The 16,251-nt window shown below is 35.1% G+C and overlaps 1 protein-coding gene across 3 annotated transcripts in view; it reads right to left on the reverse strand.

Moving 5' to 3' along the window:
• Nucleotides 1-16,251, reverse strand: part of LOC120071257 (protein MON2 homolog) — a 59,773-nt gene that overhangs the window by 14,207 nt on the left and 29,315 nt on the right. For all 3 annotated transcript variants that reach the window (XM_039023417.1, XM_039023416.1, XM_039023418.1), the window contains 6 exons: nt 13,975-14,044; nt 12,527-12,590; nt 9,547-9,695; nt 9,311-9,438; nt 9,176-9,233; nt 3,081-3,178 (listed from right to left, as the gene is read on the reverse strand). In XM_039023417.1, coding sequence (XP_038879345.1) covers nt 3,081-3,178; nt 9,176-9,233; nt 9,311-9,438; nt 9,547-9,695; nt 12,527-12,590; nt 13,975-14,044 — 567 coding nt within the window. The remainder of the gene's footprint in view (nt 1-3,080; nt 3,179-9,175; nt 9,234-9,310; nt 9,439-9,546; nt 9,696-12,526; nt 12,591-13,974; nt 14,045-16,251) is intronic.

Consider the following 16,251-nt stretch of genomic DNA (forward strand, 5'->3'; position numbering starts at 1 on the left):
CCATTGGCTATTAAGGGCCCGTTTGATAACATTCCTGTTTCTCGTTTCATGTTTATTATTTCTTAAGAACTAGAAACGGAAATATGTTTGACAACTATTTCTATTTCTTGTTTCTTGAAAAAAAGAAACAGAAACAACCAAGTCTCGTTTCTCGTTTCTTGAATTTTTTTCCAATACCTGTCCTCTTATTTTATAGTTTAAATATAATTTAATTATGTAAAATCAAAAATATAAAACATGTATTAAAATAAAAAAAATAATTATTAAATATTTACATTATTAAATACAAATAGGTTCCAATACAAAATTAACAAGAATAATACAACTATTGTTTTTATCTTTCAAATGTTACTCAAATTTGATATGCAATATTATTTTTCACTTAATTAATTCGTCTTAAATTATTTCAACTCAAACTTAATTATTCTTATGTAAATATCGTGGTTATAAAATATTTAAGTGAAGCTAAATGAATGTCTTAATGAACAAAACTTATATATCATAAATTCAAATCAGTTTCGAATGTATTAAAAATAAAAAAATTTAAAATTTAAAATAATAAACATGTGTATTGCAAATTTCAAAATTAAAAAATATTTAAATATAAAAATCTAAATATTGAAAATTTTAAAATCTAAAATTAAATTAACATATAAATATAGAAAATTAATAAGGAAAATAAAGAAATATAAAAGAAATCTAGGAAATTAATATAGAAAAGAAAGAAATAAAAATAAACTGCATTAATTGGAATTTAAATGCACAACCATGGAGCCAAAGGACAACTGGGTGCACCTAGCGACCAACAGGCAGATATGCCATCTCAACCGCTGAGGATGAGGAGTTGGTGACCCCTTTACCTTGGAAGAAATTAGGCAGGTGGTCTTTGGGTGTGACAGAAGTAAGTCCTCGGGTCTAGATGGTTTTTCTATGACCTTTTTCCAAGATAAATGGGATTTGCTTAAGGCGGAGTTGGAAGGTGTGTTCAAAAGTTTTACCAAAGAGTCATCCTGAATAAGACTATGGTGGAAACCTTTGTGTGTCTGATCCCTAAAAAGGAGAATGCTAATAGGGTTAAGGAGTTTAGGCCCATTAGTCTTATCGCTCGTGTCTACAAGATCCTGGCTTAGGTTCTTGCAAATCATTTGAGAAAAGTGCTCCCCTCGACTATTGCAGGAACTCCAGGTGCTTTTGTGGCTGATAAACAGATTCTTAATCGAGTCCTCATTGCCAATGAAGTTATTGAATCCGGATTCGGCACCTGATGGCCCCGGCATTCCCCTGCGACCTGGCTATGTCGTCCTTACGTGCCTTGAATGCTTCTAGAAGTAAAAGTTGTCTCCACAAACCAACACTGGTCCTTCCAGCATGTTTTGTCCGCACTCGCATGCATCCTAGGAAATATCCTAGGAGGTCACCAAACATAGGATTGCTCCAAGTAAGCACGCTTAACTTTGGAGTTTCTATGATTGAGCCACCGAAAAGGAAGATGCACCTTGTTGGTATAGGAAGTAAGTTTTAATTCTTTTAAACCTTTCTTAACCATACTGTCATGCCCTCAGGATCTCTCTCATTCGGATGTGATATCGGTTCTTTCATGTACTCCTCCTGAACTCAGATCATTACAGCTAAGAAGGATCCACGCTAACGGATCCTTTCTGTTGTATTCTCTGTCAGAAGGTAGAGGAAAACCTAGATCAACTTTTCTGGGACGGTCAATTTACGAGGTTTGTATGGACTTGCTATTTGTAGGAGTTTGATGTCCAGTTAGCAAGCCAAAGAGATATTGGATCGACGGTCGAGGAGTTCATCCTCCATCCGCCTTTCAGAGAGAAAGATCGTTTGTTGTGGTTTGGGGGGTGTGTGCTATGTTGTGGAATGTTTGGGGAGAAATGAACAAAGGGGTGTTTAGAGGTCTTGAGAAGGACCCAAGTGAGATTTGGTCCTTACTAAGGTTTCATGTGTCGCTTTAGGCTTCAGCTTTGAAGCTTTTTTGTAATTATTCTTCAGGTAACATTATGCTTAGTTGGAAACTCTTTCTTTGGGGGTGGCTTCTAGGAGCTTATGTTTTTGTATGTCCTTGTATTCTTTCAATTTTTTTCTCAATGAAAGTTGATCTTCTTATCAAAAAAGAAAAAAAAAATTGAGTAGATTTGATTTTTGTTTCATATTTGGAACGGAATTATATAAATAGAAACGGAACAAGGAGAAGCTACTTTTTATAGTTTCTCAAATTTAGACCCATTTTTGGAAATGTTTCTCAAAGTTTAGAAATAAGAAATGGAAACAGTTATCAAATAAGTCAGTTTCCTAAAAAAATGAGAAACAGAAACAGGAAACAGGAAACGGGAACATTATCAAACGTCCTAAGTGTTTACATAATCTTTTGGGAAGACCAAGATGATACATTATACACATGCTCGTCATATTGGTAAGGTTTAATTGAAGCAATTTAATAAATTTAAGGGTATGCTCAAGTTGAAAAATCGAGAGGCATAGTCTAATACCTAACTCCTATAGTTCAATAGTAATTTTTTCATTCTCCCTTCTTCAGTTATTAATTACTATTATTATTATTATTATTATTATTATTATGCATTTCACATTCCCGTCACTGCCCTAACCATTATCTTAATTTCTTAAGATTATAATCATGCATCCCTCCCTATTATAATCCCAACCTCAAATTCGACCTTGATCTAAACCCTAAACTTGATTTCATTCTTTCTTTCTTTTTTTTTTTTTAAAAAAATATAAGAACTGAGGAGCATATTAGAAAAGGCCAAGACAAGGTTACAAAAGAACAACCAAGGGGCCGTGGTAGGAGAAAACCCGACCCAGCAGCCTAACAAAAGGGACATATCAAATATAAGCTAATGATAAAGAAAACTATTAGAACAAATTAAAAGGGAAACATCTTACTTTAAACTTCAATCTTGATCTCAACCATGTCTATTGTTATTAGGAACAGAGATGTTTTCAATTTCAAAATATGAAATATATGCTAATTATGATGGGAGTAGGGGAGAACTGAGAAAGAAAATTAAAATCGATACATAGGTTTATATAGAACTAAATACCTCTTTTTTTCCACTTCACTCGGAAAATTAATAGTAAACTTGCAAAGGGAGGCCAGAAATGAATTTAATGGTTCAACAGCATGAAGAACTCCGCAGGCCTGTGATTCACATGATATAAGTAGGGTGCATAAAACATATTCATCTTTAAACAGAAAGTTCTACTTTTCAGGAAGATGCAATATATATCCACTTCAATTTGGAGAGTAACTTCTTCCATAATTGCACTTTTGAACTTCCTACCAATTTGTTCTCTGCTTTCCTCCTGTGAATAATTGATAGATTAAGAGGGAAAATCCTATTTAAAGCTAAATCCCATAAATTTTCATCACAGAATTTTTCATGATCCAGGTATAGTGTTTAAAAAGCACATCATATTTATACTCTAAAGGGCTGTTTGGGGAGATGACTTGAGATATGATGTATGGAATTTATATTTCTGTGGAATTCATATGTTTGTATTTGGGATGCAGATTTATTTAGTCTGAGTTCATATGTCTGCGTTTGGGGTGTAAAGTTAAGTTCATGTGTCTGGGGTATCTGGTACAGGTTTTTTAACTCTAAATAATATGTTTTTGTGATTACTATTTTTGTTTTGAAACTTTTTTATTCAAAAATTCTACCCATCTTTGTTTGAATAAAATATGGATTACAATTTTTTTCTTTTTATTTTTTCAAAGTTTTTCTTTCTTTCTTTCTTTCTTTCTTTCATGTTATTGCTCGATATTCTCTGTCATGATTTTTTTTTTTTTTTTTTATTGAATCCTCCCCTTCATCTTAGGGGCCAATGAAATGCCACCATATTTCTTCAACGATCCCACTTTCAATTCCTCCAAATTTGGAGGACCATCAGAGAACAAATCTCTATTTTTCACTAATTCTTGCCAGAAAATGTTCCGGTAAAAAAATCTCCATTTTATGGGTTCTTTTTTTGTTATTTGTTACGTACTTTTCAATTGCATACATACTTTTCCAAATATTCTTGACATTCATTTGACATATGAACTCAACCAAATAAAAATATATTTTACAAATGTCTACATATAAATATTACACTTAATGTACATAAAATACTATTATTTATATAATCAACCCTACAACATACTTTAATAGTAATCGGTTCTAGAATAGTCAGGGGTGGTTGTCGAAGTTGATTATCAAAGATGATTTTCGCTGAAGTTTGTATTTGGAGCCCGAAGTTGGTCATATAAAGGTGGTATTGGAGTTGGTTGTCGGAGTTTGTTGCTGGAGGTGGTTTTCGAAGCCCAAAGTTGGTCAATGAAGTTGGCGGCACGAAGATGGTTGTCGAAGTTGATCATCAAAGATGGTTTTCGTTGGATTTGTAGTCGAAGGTGGTTGTTGGAGGCCAAAATTGGTCGTATGGAGGTAGTATTGGAGTTGGTCAACGGAGTTTGTCGTCAGAAGTGGATGTCAGAGCCCAGAGTTGGTTGTCAGAGTTGCTCGTGCGAAAGTGATCGTTGAAGTTTATCATCGAAGGTAATTTTTGCTTAAGTTTGTAGTCGGAGGTGGTTATGGGAGCCTAGAGTTGGTTGCACAATGGTGGTTGTTGGCATTGGTCATCGGAGTTTGCTGTCGGAGGTGGTTTTTGGAGCTCGGAATTGGTTGTCGAAGTTGGTCATGCGAAGGTGGTATCAGAGTTGGTCGCCAAAGTTGTCATCGAAGGTAGTTGCCGAAGTTGATTCCCAGAGTGCGGCAGCAGTAGTCACTGGGTGGAGCCATTAAAAACATTAGAAGAGCAGAGAGTTGAGGTGAGTTGGGGTAAGTTGGTAAAATATACCAACTCATCTCCGCCAACATTTAAAGTTGGTGGGCCAAACATTAAGTTGGTATATTTTACCAACTCAACTCAACTCATGTTCGTTAGCCAAACCCCTTCTAAGAAGTACGAACACGGACACGCGACATGACATGGACAACAACACTCCAATTTCTAGGAATGTGGGACACAACACGTTGGGGCCACATCATATTTGTTATTTTTTAAATAATATTAAAAGATAAAACCCAAAATACTTCAATTTTATTTTTTACAAACTATTAAAAATAATTATAAGAAATTGTGAATGAAAACTAACTACAAATATGTCGTTTATTAAGTTGCTTAAAAAAAGTTCAATTTAGTTTGAAATGTTAATGGTGCATGAAACCAATAAATTATTGCCCACTAAAACTAAATAAGACAAAAGCCCAACAACCTATAAAAACTCACATTAAAAGTCCCAACAAACACTAAAATAGAAAAACCCTAGTATCAGAAAAACCCTAATATCTTATTTTCCCTTGTGCAGCCACATTAAAACAAAAAAGAACCCTAACATCTCATTCTCCATTCAGCCATCGTTCTTATCTTCCCCCTCCCCCTCCCTCGATTTTGTTCTCCCCTCTCCCCCTATTCTACTCTCTCCCCAATTTCGTTCAATCTCCATCCCTTCACCGTTGATCTGCCGCTGCAAGCCGTCATCGTCCTAATAATTGCAGACGTCAATCGGAGCTCTCCAACATCCGATGGCCCAAAAGTGGACTTGGGCTTACTTCAACCAACTAAAAAATCAAAAATCAAAACGTGTCCTTCAGCATTCCTTGGCATGTCCAATTGATTAAAAAAAAAAAAAAGGAAACGAAATTGCTTGTCAGAAACGCGTCATTGTCGGACATTTGTCCGTGCTTCCTAGTTTATACTAATGCTGATTGGGAAAGAAGTACAATGGATAGAATATCTATGTTTAGCTATTGTTCCTTTGTTCCTTTGTAGGTGGTAATTTAGTAAGTAGGTGAAGCAAAACACAAAATGTTGTGGTTAGAAGCAATGGAGAAGTAGAATTTCAGGCTTTAGCCCATGGTATCTGTGAAGGAATATGTATAAAAAGGCTACATGAAAAGTTGAAAGTTTTTCAAAAAACACCTATACAAGTTGACTGCAACAAGGACATCATCTTTTTATCCCAATCTAGTTCAATGTGATAGGACAAAACATATCAAGATCGACAAGAACTTCATAAAGGAAATTGATACTTTTGTGATAAATATTCCCCACTTCCCAATAACATAAAAAATTGTTGATATGTTGACTAAACTACAAAAATACAATTTGATAGAATGATTAACAATAGGGATGTTCATCATTCGATGTCAATTTTAGGCTAAAACTATCGCCGACCACTGACACATCGGTTTCGATTAATAGTAGGGTTGTTCATCATTCGATGTCAATTTTAGGCTAAAACTATCACCGACCACCGACACGTCGGTTTCTGACGATTTTCAAGAGGTTGGTAACACCAACCGACCATCCACCCAGTTAGCCTATCGGTTATGGTTGATTTTAAGAAGAAGAAGAAGAAAAGAACAACGGCAGACGGTGCAATAGCACGACAATGGTGGTGACGGTAGTCGGTGGAAGGAGACAAGAAAAGAGAGAGAGATGATAAGAGAAGCGGGGACAAGAAAAGAGAAACGGTGAGAGAAGATGGAAAATAAAGGAAATGAGGGAAAAGAAGAGAGAGACAGTGAGAGAAGATGGAAAAGAAGAGAGAAAGGAGGGAAAAGAAGAGAGAGAATGAATATGGATAGTTCTCGTGTGAGAGGAATGAGGTTGACAAAAATATTGCTATTTTGCGCAAATATCAATTTAAACCCCCTAGGGTTGTATCAATTTAAATCCTAAACTAATAATTGTATCAATTTAAATCCTGAACTTTAAGGGTTGTATTAATTTAAACTCCAAACTAATAACTGTATCAATGCAAACTCTGAACTTTCTAAGTGTATTAATTTAAATCCATTATGTTTTATTTGGATACACTTATGAAAGTTCAGGGTTTAAATTGATATACTTAGAAAGTTCAAGGTTTAAATTGATACAATTATTAGTTTGAGCTTTAAATTCATATAATGCCTAAAGTTCAAGGTTTAAACTGAGCAATTATTAGTTTAGGACTTAAATTGATACAACCCTCAAAGTTCAGGGGTATAAATTGATATTTTCTAAAAGTAAAAGTGGTTTTGCGGAAACCATTCGTGGCTCCAAGAAACATCTTTGGTTTTGAGAAAACCATGGGCGAAAACAGTTTTCTCCAAAACCATTTGAAATTATTGATTATATGCACAGATTTCAAATTAAAAATATATATATTTAAAAAAATATATATCTCTCTTTCATTCAGTAGGTTGGTCAGTTTCCTCCAACTTTTTATTCCGACCAACTCCTCCTTTAAACCAATTAACCAATGCTACACAATCTAGTTTTTTTTTAAATAAAAACGATGCTACACAATCTAGTTCAATGTATCGAAGTCGAACAAGCACTTCATAGAGGAAATTGATATTGGTGTGATAAGTATATGATAAGTATTCCCTACTTCCCAACTACATAGCAAACTGTTGTAGTTTCGACTAAAGGACTACCAAAAATATAATTTGATAGAATGATTGACAAGCTAACAATGAAATATATATTTAAACCAACTTGAAGGGGATTGTTGTTTGTAAATATATTAATTAAATATATTTATACATTAATGATTTTACTCGTATTATTCTTTCAAGCTAAAAAGAAAGATATCTAAACCAACTTGAAAAGGAGTGTTGCTATTTTAATTTTTAAAAAAATAAAAGTACTCGTGAAAGGAGAAATAGCAAAAGAAAAGGAAAAAATAGACATACGATACTGAATTACAATGAAAAGAAATGAAGGGGAGTGTTGGTTGTAAATATATTAATTAGGGGACAATCATTAATGATTATTATCCTTTCATTTTTTGTATCGAGCCTTTCTCCTATATAAGAAGGCTTTGTGTCTTACTATTTTATTCATTAGAATATAATTTTTTTAGTTCCATCAAAATTGATATAAAAAGAACAGACAAATTAAAATTCAATTGAGGGGACCTTAATAATTGAAGAGGGCTTATGTCTTCTTTGCTGCTCGATAGGAATTCTCTATACGCTTCTAAAAGTATCCACAACCTCTTTTAAGGGACTTGATGACCTTTCATTTACTTCATTATTCCCAACGACTTATTCACAAACTGAACATTCAAGGTTCCTCATTTTTTAACCTGTCCTTTAATGAATCCTTTTCTTCCCCCATTTAATATCTCATCAAGAGAAAAACAATCCTTGTCAGAAATCCCTTAAAGTCCCTCTTTCAAGGACTTGATGGCCTTTGCTTTTAAAGTTTTTTCATTGGTTAAGGAGCTTGATTTTTTTATAAAATAACTTACATTTAGAAAAATGAAAGAATACAAAGCCATCCAAAAAAACAAGTCCTCAAAAGGAAGCCCTACTACAAGAAAGGGATCCAATGTGCAAAATAGAACTTATAGAATAATTAGAAAAGCTCTTCAAAATCGAAGCCCAAAGAGAAACATAAAATCTAACGAGGGACTAAACATGCGAAGGATCCCTCACCAAACCTCTAAGCATTCTACTATTTCATTCATTAGGGAGTTGAATTAGTCTCTGTAGGTAATGCTTTACTTCCTGATTATGCATTCTTTGTCTAACTTCAACGACTCTTGGGCATCAAGGATTTACTTCTAGGTTTATTGTGTCTGTTTCTCCTTGAGGTGTTTGGTTCTTCATTGTTTTATTTCATTTAATGTATCTTTGGGAATTCCTTTCTTTTTGGTTTGGTTGCTAGTTCTTTTCACTCCTTATGGGAGTTTCTTCCTTTAACTTTTTCTTTCTTTTCATATTTGATGAAAACTTTGCACTTGTTAAAGAAATAACATCACTAAGAGTTGTCGTATAAAACCATAAAAATAAACAGGCATCATTTTCTAGCCATTCTAATGAGTTTGGTTGCATTGAATTTTATGTACGTTCCACTCACAGTGCATCACAGTGTTAGGAAGAAAAGTTATTACTAAATGGAGGTATGTTAGCTAAGTAATGTTTGATTACGTGAATCCACTCAATTTAACTCAAATCATTTGATCATTTAAGTTCCTTCATAAAAAGAAATGTCAACAATAGTTCTTGACACTTTAAAAGAAAGCTAAGCAACGGTTTTCTCACAACAAAATCCTCAGGGAAAACACCGTCGCGATAAGATAACAGTAAGCATATTCAGTCACCTGCGTGAAAGCTTGATATCCTTTCAAGATCTCCAAGACAATAGCCTCTCCCTGTGATCTTTCATCAGAAGCATAATTCAAGTCCTGCACCAATTACGAACATGCTATACAGAGGGAGAGAAAGAATTAACGTACCTAGTAAGAATAAGGGACAATGCATCAAGTATTGTCAGCCACAAAGAATCAACCATCGAAATGCAGACACTTGCTATTCTTCCATTACACTTTCCTGATGGATCATAATCGGACCTGGGGGATTCAAGCTATAACATCAAAAGAACACAAGATATGATTAGCCTATCTCATATTGCATCTCAATAAAATGAATGATCGTAAAGTATATCAGAACGGTAAAATGAAAACCAAGATACCTCCCCAAGGTCAACTGCTTCATCGGTTAAAGTAGCCACAGTAAATACAACACCCAATAGGCCCTCAACGGCCAGGGTTATTGCATGCGCCTCACTGGCAACTAAAACAGTGGCATTTGAAGCATCACCATCGAGACTCCACTCAATCCCTGTAGGAAATGTGTCTTCATTTCTTGAGTTTTTTTTTTTTTTTCGAGGGGGGAGATAAAGAAACATTTCATTGATAACTGAAATAAGTAGAAACCCCAAAACACCTATAGGTGATTACAAAAGAGATTGCCAATTGGTAATTAAGAAGGATAAACTATAATTATTAAAAGAGTGCTTAATTTTGCACCAAGAGAAAGCAGTAAAAAGAACTGATTCCAAAAATCTATCAAAAGAGGAAGAAGTCAAAAAAAAAAGTGACCATTTCTCTCGTCCCATAAAAGCCAGAAGAAGGCACGCAACAGAGCCAGCCAAATCATCTCTTTAGTACCACCAAAAAGATGACCCATCACCAAAGTAGCAAGAAGATCAAAAATAGAATTAGGACATGACATAGAATATCCAAAAGCCTCCATAATAATAGTCCAAAATCTAGATGCAAAAAGACAATGTATAAATAGGATGGTTGGATATTCAGAATGATTATGGACATATGAGACACATGGAAGGCGAAAGAGACATATAAGGCATTCGACATTGAAGAAGATCAGCAGTGTTAATGGCAACCAAATTAACCTCCCAAAGAAAAATTTTGATCTTCTTCGGACAAGAGTCCTTCTAAATAACAAAGTAAAGATCAGATAAAAGCGGATCAACTGCACCTACCAAATCTTACATAAGAGATTTAACAGTAAACAATGAAGAAGAATCAAGGGGCCATAACCAAGAATCAAGAACAGGCAGCAGACAAGTGATGGGAAATGGAAGCTCATTCAATAATCACCAAATCATTGAGGTATTGAAAGAAACAAGCTAATTGATTAAGAGGGAGAAAACAGAATTAAAAAGGCCAGAAATCAACCTTAAGAAAGAAAAAAAATACAGGATTGGAGGAATCACAAAAAAAGAGCCAAATTAAACAGACAAGCAAAGAAGATCCCACAGCTGACTAGAACACCAAAGCCCAAAAGAGCAAACTGGAGAAGAGCAAGCAACACAAAACCAGCCACAACCAAAAAGCCCTAAAGCTCAAAGAGAGTATCCCTCAACTGAAATTTTTTAATAGGTCAATTTTTTCTATTTATTCGGTTTGTCATTGCTTGTATTCTTCTAATCCAAGTTCTCATTGGGTTTCTCATTGCTTGTATTCTTCTAGTCCAAGTTTTCATTATCATTCTTTTATGTTTCATTGTATGTTGAACACTAGACTCTTTTCATGTTATCAATAAAAAGTTTGTTTCCTATCAAAAAAAATAAAAAATCAAAAACCAAGGAAATTAATTCTTTTACATGCGAAGAATCAGCTTTAAGATTTTCCAACCAAATTAGAATCTGCAATAATATCTTCATCAACGAGAAGGCAACATTAAAAGCACTACCATGTAAGGAAGGATCGTTTACTAGTTACTTCTTCAACCAACTTTACCAACTTTGTAAAACTAACAAACTAATCTTTAACTTTCCCCATTACCTTCCCACAATTCTATTCATGAGTGATGAGTCATTTAGAGTGCTTAGGGCCCGTTGCCGGCCATGCTGTGCGAAATCCATATAAATCAAAAGTCTATCCTACAAGTTCTTAGAAGTGCTGATATTAAAGTATTTTCTGTAAAAGTGAATACTTTCTTCCTCCAAGACGGATCAATCACACGGTTCTGCAGCACCCACCAATTTGTTGTCCGCTCCCCTTCACTTTCTTTGCTGGACGGTATTCAAACACATGGTTGTGAACCCCAGTGTTAGGGATTTGAATCCCTCCTTGTCCACAACCTTGCGACGAGATGCGGACATTCCTCATGTTACAATTCTCTCCAATTCATTCCGAGGCAGGTTAGGAGAACTTCCAAGGTTTTCCTCGACTTTATACATGTCAAAAAACAATTTGATATGTCTAGACTTTTTTAGCCTATGCCTAAAGTGGGGGACTGGTCCCCCAGGGTGGTGTCAACAGAGACCCTCGTGGTATAATAGAATAATGGTAGTACTCTAATTGCCTAGCAAAGGCCCACCGTATTAATTATAGTCAAGAGGTCTCCTTACTATTTAAGGGGTTGAGGCAAGAAATGGCTTGATGAACAGTTTCATTCCAACTCTCACTTCAACTGAATAGTCAAGCCCAGTTCAAGATTGAATCATTTCCTGTGATTCAAAAGAAAAGAAGGAAGCAGACCAAGGGACATTAGAAATCATGCAGAAATGGTAGATTTGAAGGTCCTGAAAATGCTATGAGGGGTTTGAAAATGGCTAGCACCCAAGCTCAGATTGAAGCCACTGTAGTTCAGATGCAACCTGACGACTAAGTGAATATTAAATCCTTAACAAAATATTGGCTAGAGTAAGAAAGTGTAATCTCCATATCATATTGGAGAATGAATTTTAGCTAGTAGCTTTAATTTTGATTGAGAGAACATATAAGTTAGTCCAGATGTTTAGCATTAATAATTACGTGCAGTTAAAATTTTATTAGGATTAGCATGTCTAAAATATTCTTCGTCCAGAAGTTTATAATCCTCATTACATGCAGTTAAAAGATTTTGATTGAGAAAACATATAAATTAGTTTATATTTTTAGCATTATCAATTACATGCAGTTAAAATTCATTAGGATTATTAGCATATTTGAAATATTCTTCGCCCAAAAGTTTATACTTCTCATTACGTGGAGGAAAAACAATTTCCCAGACAAAAGTTAACCAAAAAGATCAGACCAAAAAAGATTTATTGTAGCAACGGATGTACGGTGGGAAAAGAAAGCAAACTACAATTTACATAGTTCCCGTAGATAGAGGATAATTTGATTTAATAAGGCAAGTTAAATAAAGAAAATAGTTACCTTTGGCCTTGCTACTAAACATTCCAGCCACGGCTGCCAGGCTTTCTTCACTCGTCTCATGGACCTACAATATTTACATCTTTTCATCAGTATTTAGTTCGACACTTTTGTCTTTTTATCGGTGTCAAATATTGTTTGCAGTTGGAAGAGATTATTTTTTTTAAAAGGAAACAATTCATTGATATAAGAGAATAGTGAGCAAAAGTCCAAAATACAAGAGGATTATACAATGAGTTAAATAACAACTGAATACCAAACGGATCAACTAGCACACCCGGGCATCTCAACTAGGTTGACACTTGGAAGAGATATTATTAACATCAAGTTTGCAGATAAAGTAATCATTCAGAGCCATGAGAGTTAGTAGAACTTAGTTCACTTGACCAATTTCTTTAAGATCTTGGTGTTTCCTTTTTCATAGTGCGAAATATTTCTTGGACATGAATGGCGACACAATGTTTAGGGTTGTGACTTTATTTTTCTTGTTATGTTAGTTTATCAGTGAATTAAAATACTCTATCGATAAAAGGTTAACCTATTGTATTTGAGCTTTTAAATAAGAATCCCGACTTGGTTTGAGTATTGTTGGAGCTCCATCTCTAAGATATTAGATATAGGCCATAGTGAAATTAAAAAAAGAAAAAACGATCTTCAATTAGTTTGCATAAAGGATTAGACATGATTACAGAAAGCATTTAGATTAATTATACCAACAAGAGGCATGAAAAACAATTGCAACCAGAAGTTGATCAAAATTTCTCTCTTTGCCACTGAAAATTCATTCATTTCTTTTTAGCCAAGCTTCCCACAGAATCATGAAACACCCATTAACAAAAAATAAAAATCCGTTATTTTCTCTCCTTCCAAGTTCCAATTGTGGCCGCACAAAATCTTTTATGTTCCAGAGAAGCATTCAAATATATGTAATACATATTAGCGACAGCCAGACAAAAGAGAAAGAAATGATCAGGTTCTTCCTTATTAGCTTTATATGTATATTCTAAACAAGAAAAAAAAAATCTTTTTTTTTTTTTTTTTTTTTTTTGGTTTTCATTAATTGATGAAAAGGAAGAAAAACATTCAAGAATCCAGTCTCCCCAAAGGGATTGAAAGAAAGCAAAAAGCGAACCAATAGGACTAAAAGCTAACCCTTAGGAACAGGAAACACAAACAAAAAGAACAGATGCAAGAAAGACAATTTCATTAATTCAATGATGATGCTTGTTTCCTTTTCAAAAAGAAAGATGCAAGAAAGACAATACTTAATACAAAAAATACAAGGACGCCAAATGGTGGAGCCAGTGTCCTTGTGTTCATTCCTTTTCTCCTCTCAACCAATCTCAATTTCCCATTTAATCCATCTACCTTTTCCTTCGCCCCTTTATTAATTTATCACAGCCAAAAAGCTACCTCAAAAGGTGATAATGGTCGAGCAATTTATTAAATACCTGTACGTTGGACACAACTCGAGCAAGGGATTTAACAATGCCTTCAACAACATTTGTGTTTTTTGGATGCCTGCAAGACCAACGAAAATCAGTAATTAATATACTTTAAAATACACAGATGNCCCCCAAAAAAAAAAAAAGAAAAAAAAGAAAACCTAAAAGAATCTTCCATGCTAAACCTTTATCCTCAAGTAATAATTGACATCTTTGTAAAAACAATTGAGAAAAATCCAATTTACTAATCAGGATGGAAAAATTCAATGATGGCTGAGAATTCCATTTTTTTGTAAAAGGATACGGGTCTCTTTATTATTGCAATATAGGAAGAGACTAATGCTCCAAAGTACAAGAGATTCAAAGAGCATAAAGAGCAAACAAGAAGGAAAAACCCATGTCTACTTGAAAAGAAAAACGAGTACATCTTTAGAAATGAAATGACACCCGAGACAAAAAACTGGTAAAAGTTAAAATGCTGGAAAAATAAAAGCCTGCCAATTAAGAAAAATGTCTTGAATTGAGAAGCCATCAAACTCTTTGTTCAAAGAGCACCAAGCCGACGCATTCCTTTTAGCTGAATCGAAGCGAAACTCCCAATTTTTCCTAGCATCATGGAAAATTCTCTGATTTCTTTCAAACCAAATATCAGAAAGCTTAGCTCTTTTGGGAAGATAGATTGAATTGCCTCTGAGACTATCACCAAAAACTCCTACAAAATTAAACATCTGAAAGAAAGACCACCAACACTTTTCTGCAAATGTGCATGAGAAAAAGAGGTCTTGTAAGTCTTCACCAGCCGAATAACATAGAGGACAAACAGAGGGAAGTAGGGTGGCTGAATGAAGCTTTCTTTGCAGAACCGTAGAGCAATTCAATAGGCCAAACAGCATAATCCATATCTGAATGTTCACTCTCCTTGGACATTTAGATTTCCAAAGAGCTTTGAAGAGGTAGATCTCCATAGGTGGCTTGGAAGAGAGGTGGGTTGAGAGGGACTTGACTGTGAAAAAACTTGAGGCTTCCAAGGACCAATGGCGACTGTCCGGGTTAGAAGAAACTGCCTTTTCTGATAAAGCAAGCAGCAGTGCTTGAAAGTGAGCCATCTCCTCTTCCTTTAGCAGCCTTCAAAAGGTGATGGACCAAGAGTTTAAAGAATGATCCCAATGTTCAGCTATAGAACCCCTTGGTAAAAAGGAGATCCTAAACAGAGATGGAAACAAAGAAGACAAAGGAGAATGGGAAGGCCAAGGATCTGACCAAAAGCTGACTCTATTCCCCTCTCCAACAGTAAAGGGAGCTAAGTTTTCAATCTTGGACCAGCTTTTTGAAATGTTTATCCATGGACTTCTCAAACTATTCCCATACTTCCCAGAAGTGTGCCAATCAAAAGGTCCTTCGCCGTGGATGTTGGAGATGATCCTTCTCCAGTATGCATTCTCCTCCATCATGTACCGCCAGCCCCATTTGGCAAGCAAAGCCGTGTTCTTAGCTTTGAGTCCTCCCAAACCAAGTCCTCCATTTAAAGTAGAACGAGAGACTAAACTCCATTTAGCCAAGTGATTAATTTTGCTTCCTTTATGGCCTTCCCAAAAGAAGTTTTGGATTAATCTTTCTAGGGAGCAAACCACTGAGTCTAGCATTGAGAAGATAGACATATAGTATATTGGGAGGTTTGATAAGATGGATGAACAAAGAGTTGCCCTGCCCCCTCTTGAGAGATTAAAACGTTTCTATTTATCCAGCTTCCGATGGACCTTTTCAACCACAGGCTGCCAAAAAGAGCATTGCTTAGGATAACCTCCAAGGGGTAAACCAAGATAAGAAATGGGGAGGGCTTCGGCCTTGCAATTAAGAATACCAGCCATCGTTGATAAGTCACTTTCTGCTACATTAATTCCATTGAGGGCTGACTTTTCCCAGTTAACCTTTTGACCAGAATACCATTCAAAGAGATTGATTGCTTTCTTTAGCTTTAGAAGCATTTCGTTCTCATATTTGCAAAAAATGAGAGTATCATCCGCAAACTAAAGCAATGGAACATGTATCCTCTCCTTACCAACCACAAAACCCTCATATACACCATTAACATACAGCTTTTCAATGATAGAGCTGAGCACTTCACTTAATAAGATGAAGAGGAAAGGTGACAAGGGATCTCCTTGTCTAATACCTCTTGAGGCAAGGAGACGACCTCGGGGTCTACCATTGATGATGATTGAGAATTTAGGGTCTTTAATGCAGCCCAAAATCCATAAGATCCATCGAGAGTCGAAATTTTTT

The sequence above is a fragment of the Benincasa hispida genome, chromosome 2, assembly GCF_009727055.1.
Source record: "Benincasa hispida cultivar B227 chromosome 2, ASM972705v1, whole genome shotgun sequence".
In the NCBI taxonomy this organism is placed as follows: domain Eukaryota; kingdom Viridiplantae; phylum Streptophyta; class Magnoliopsida; order Cucurbitales; family Cucurbitaceae; genus Benincasa; species Benincasa hispida.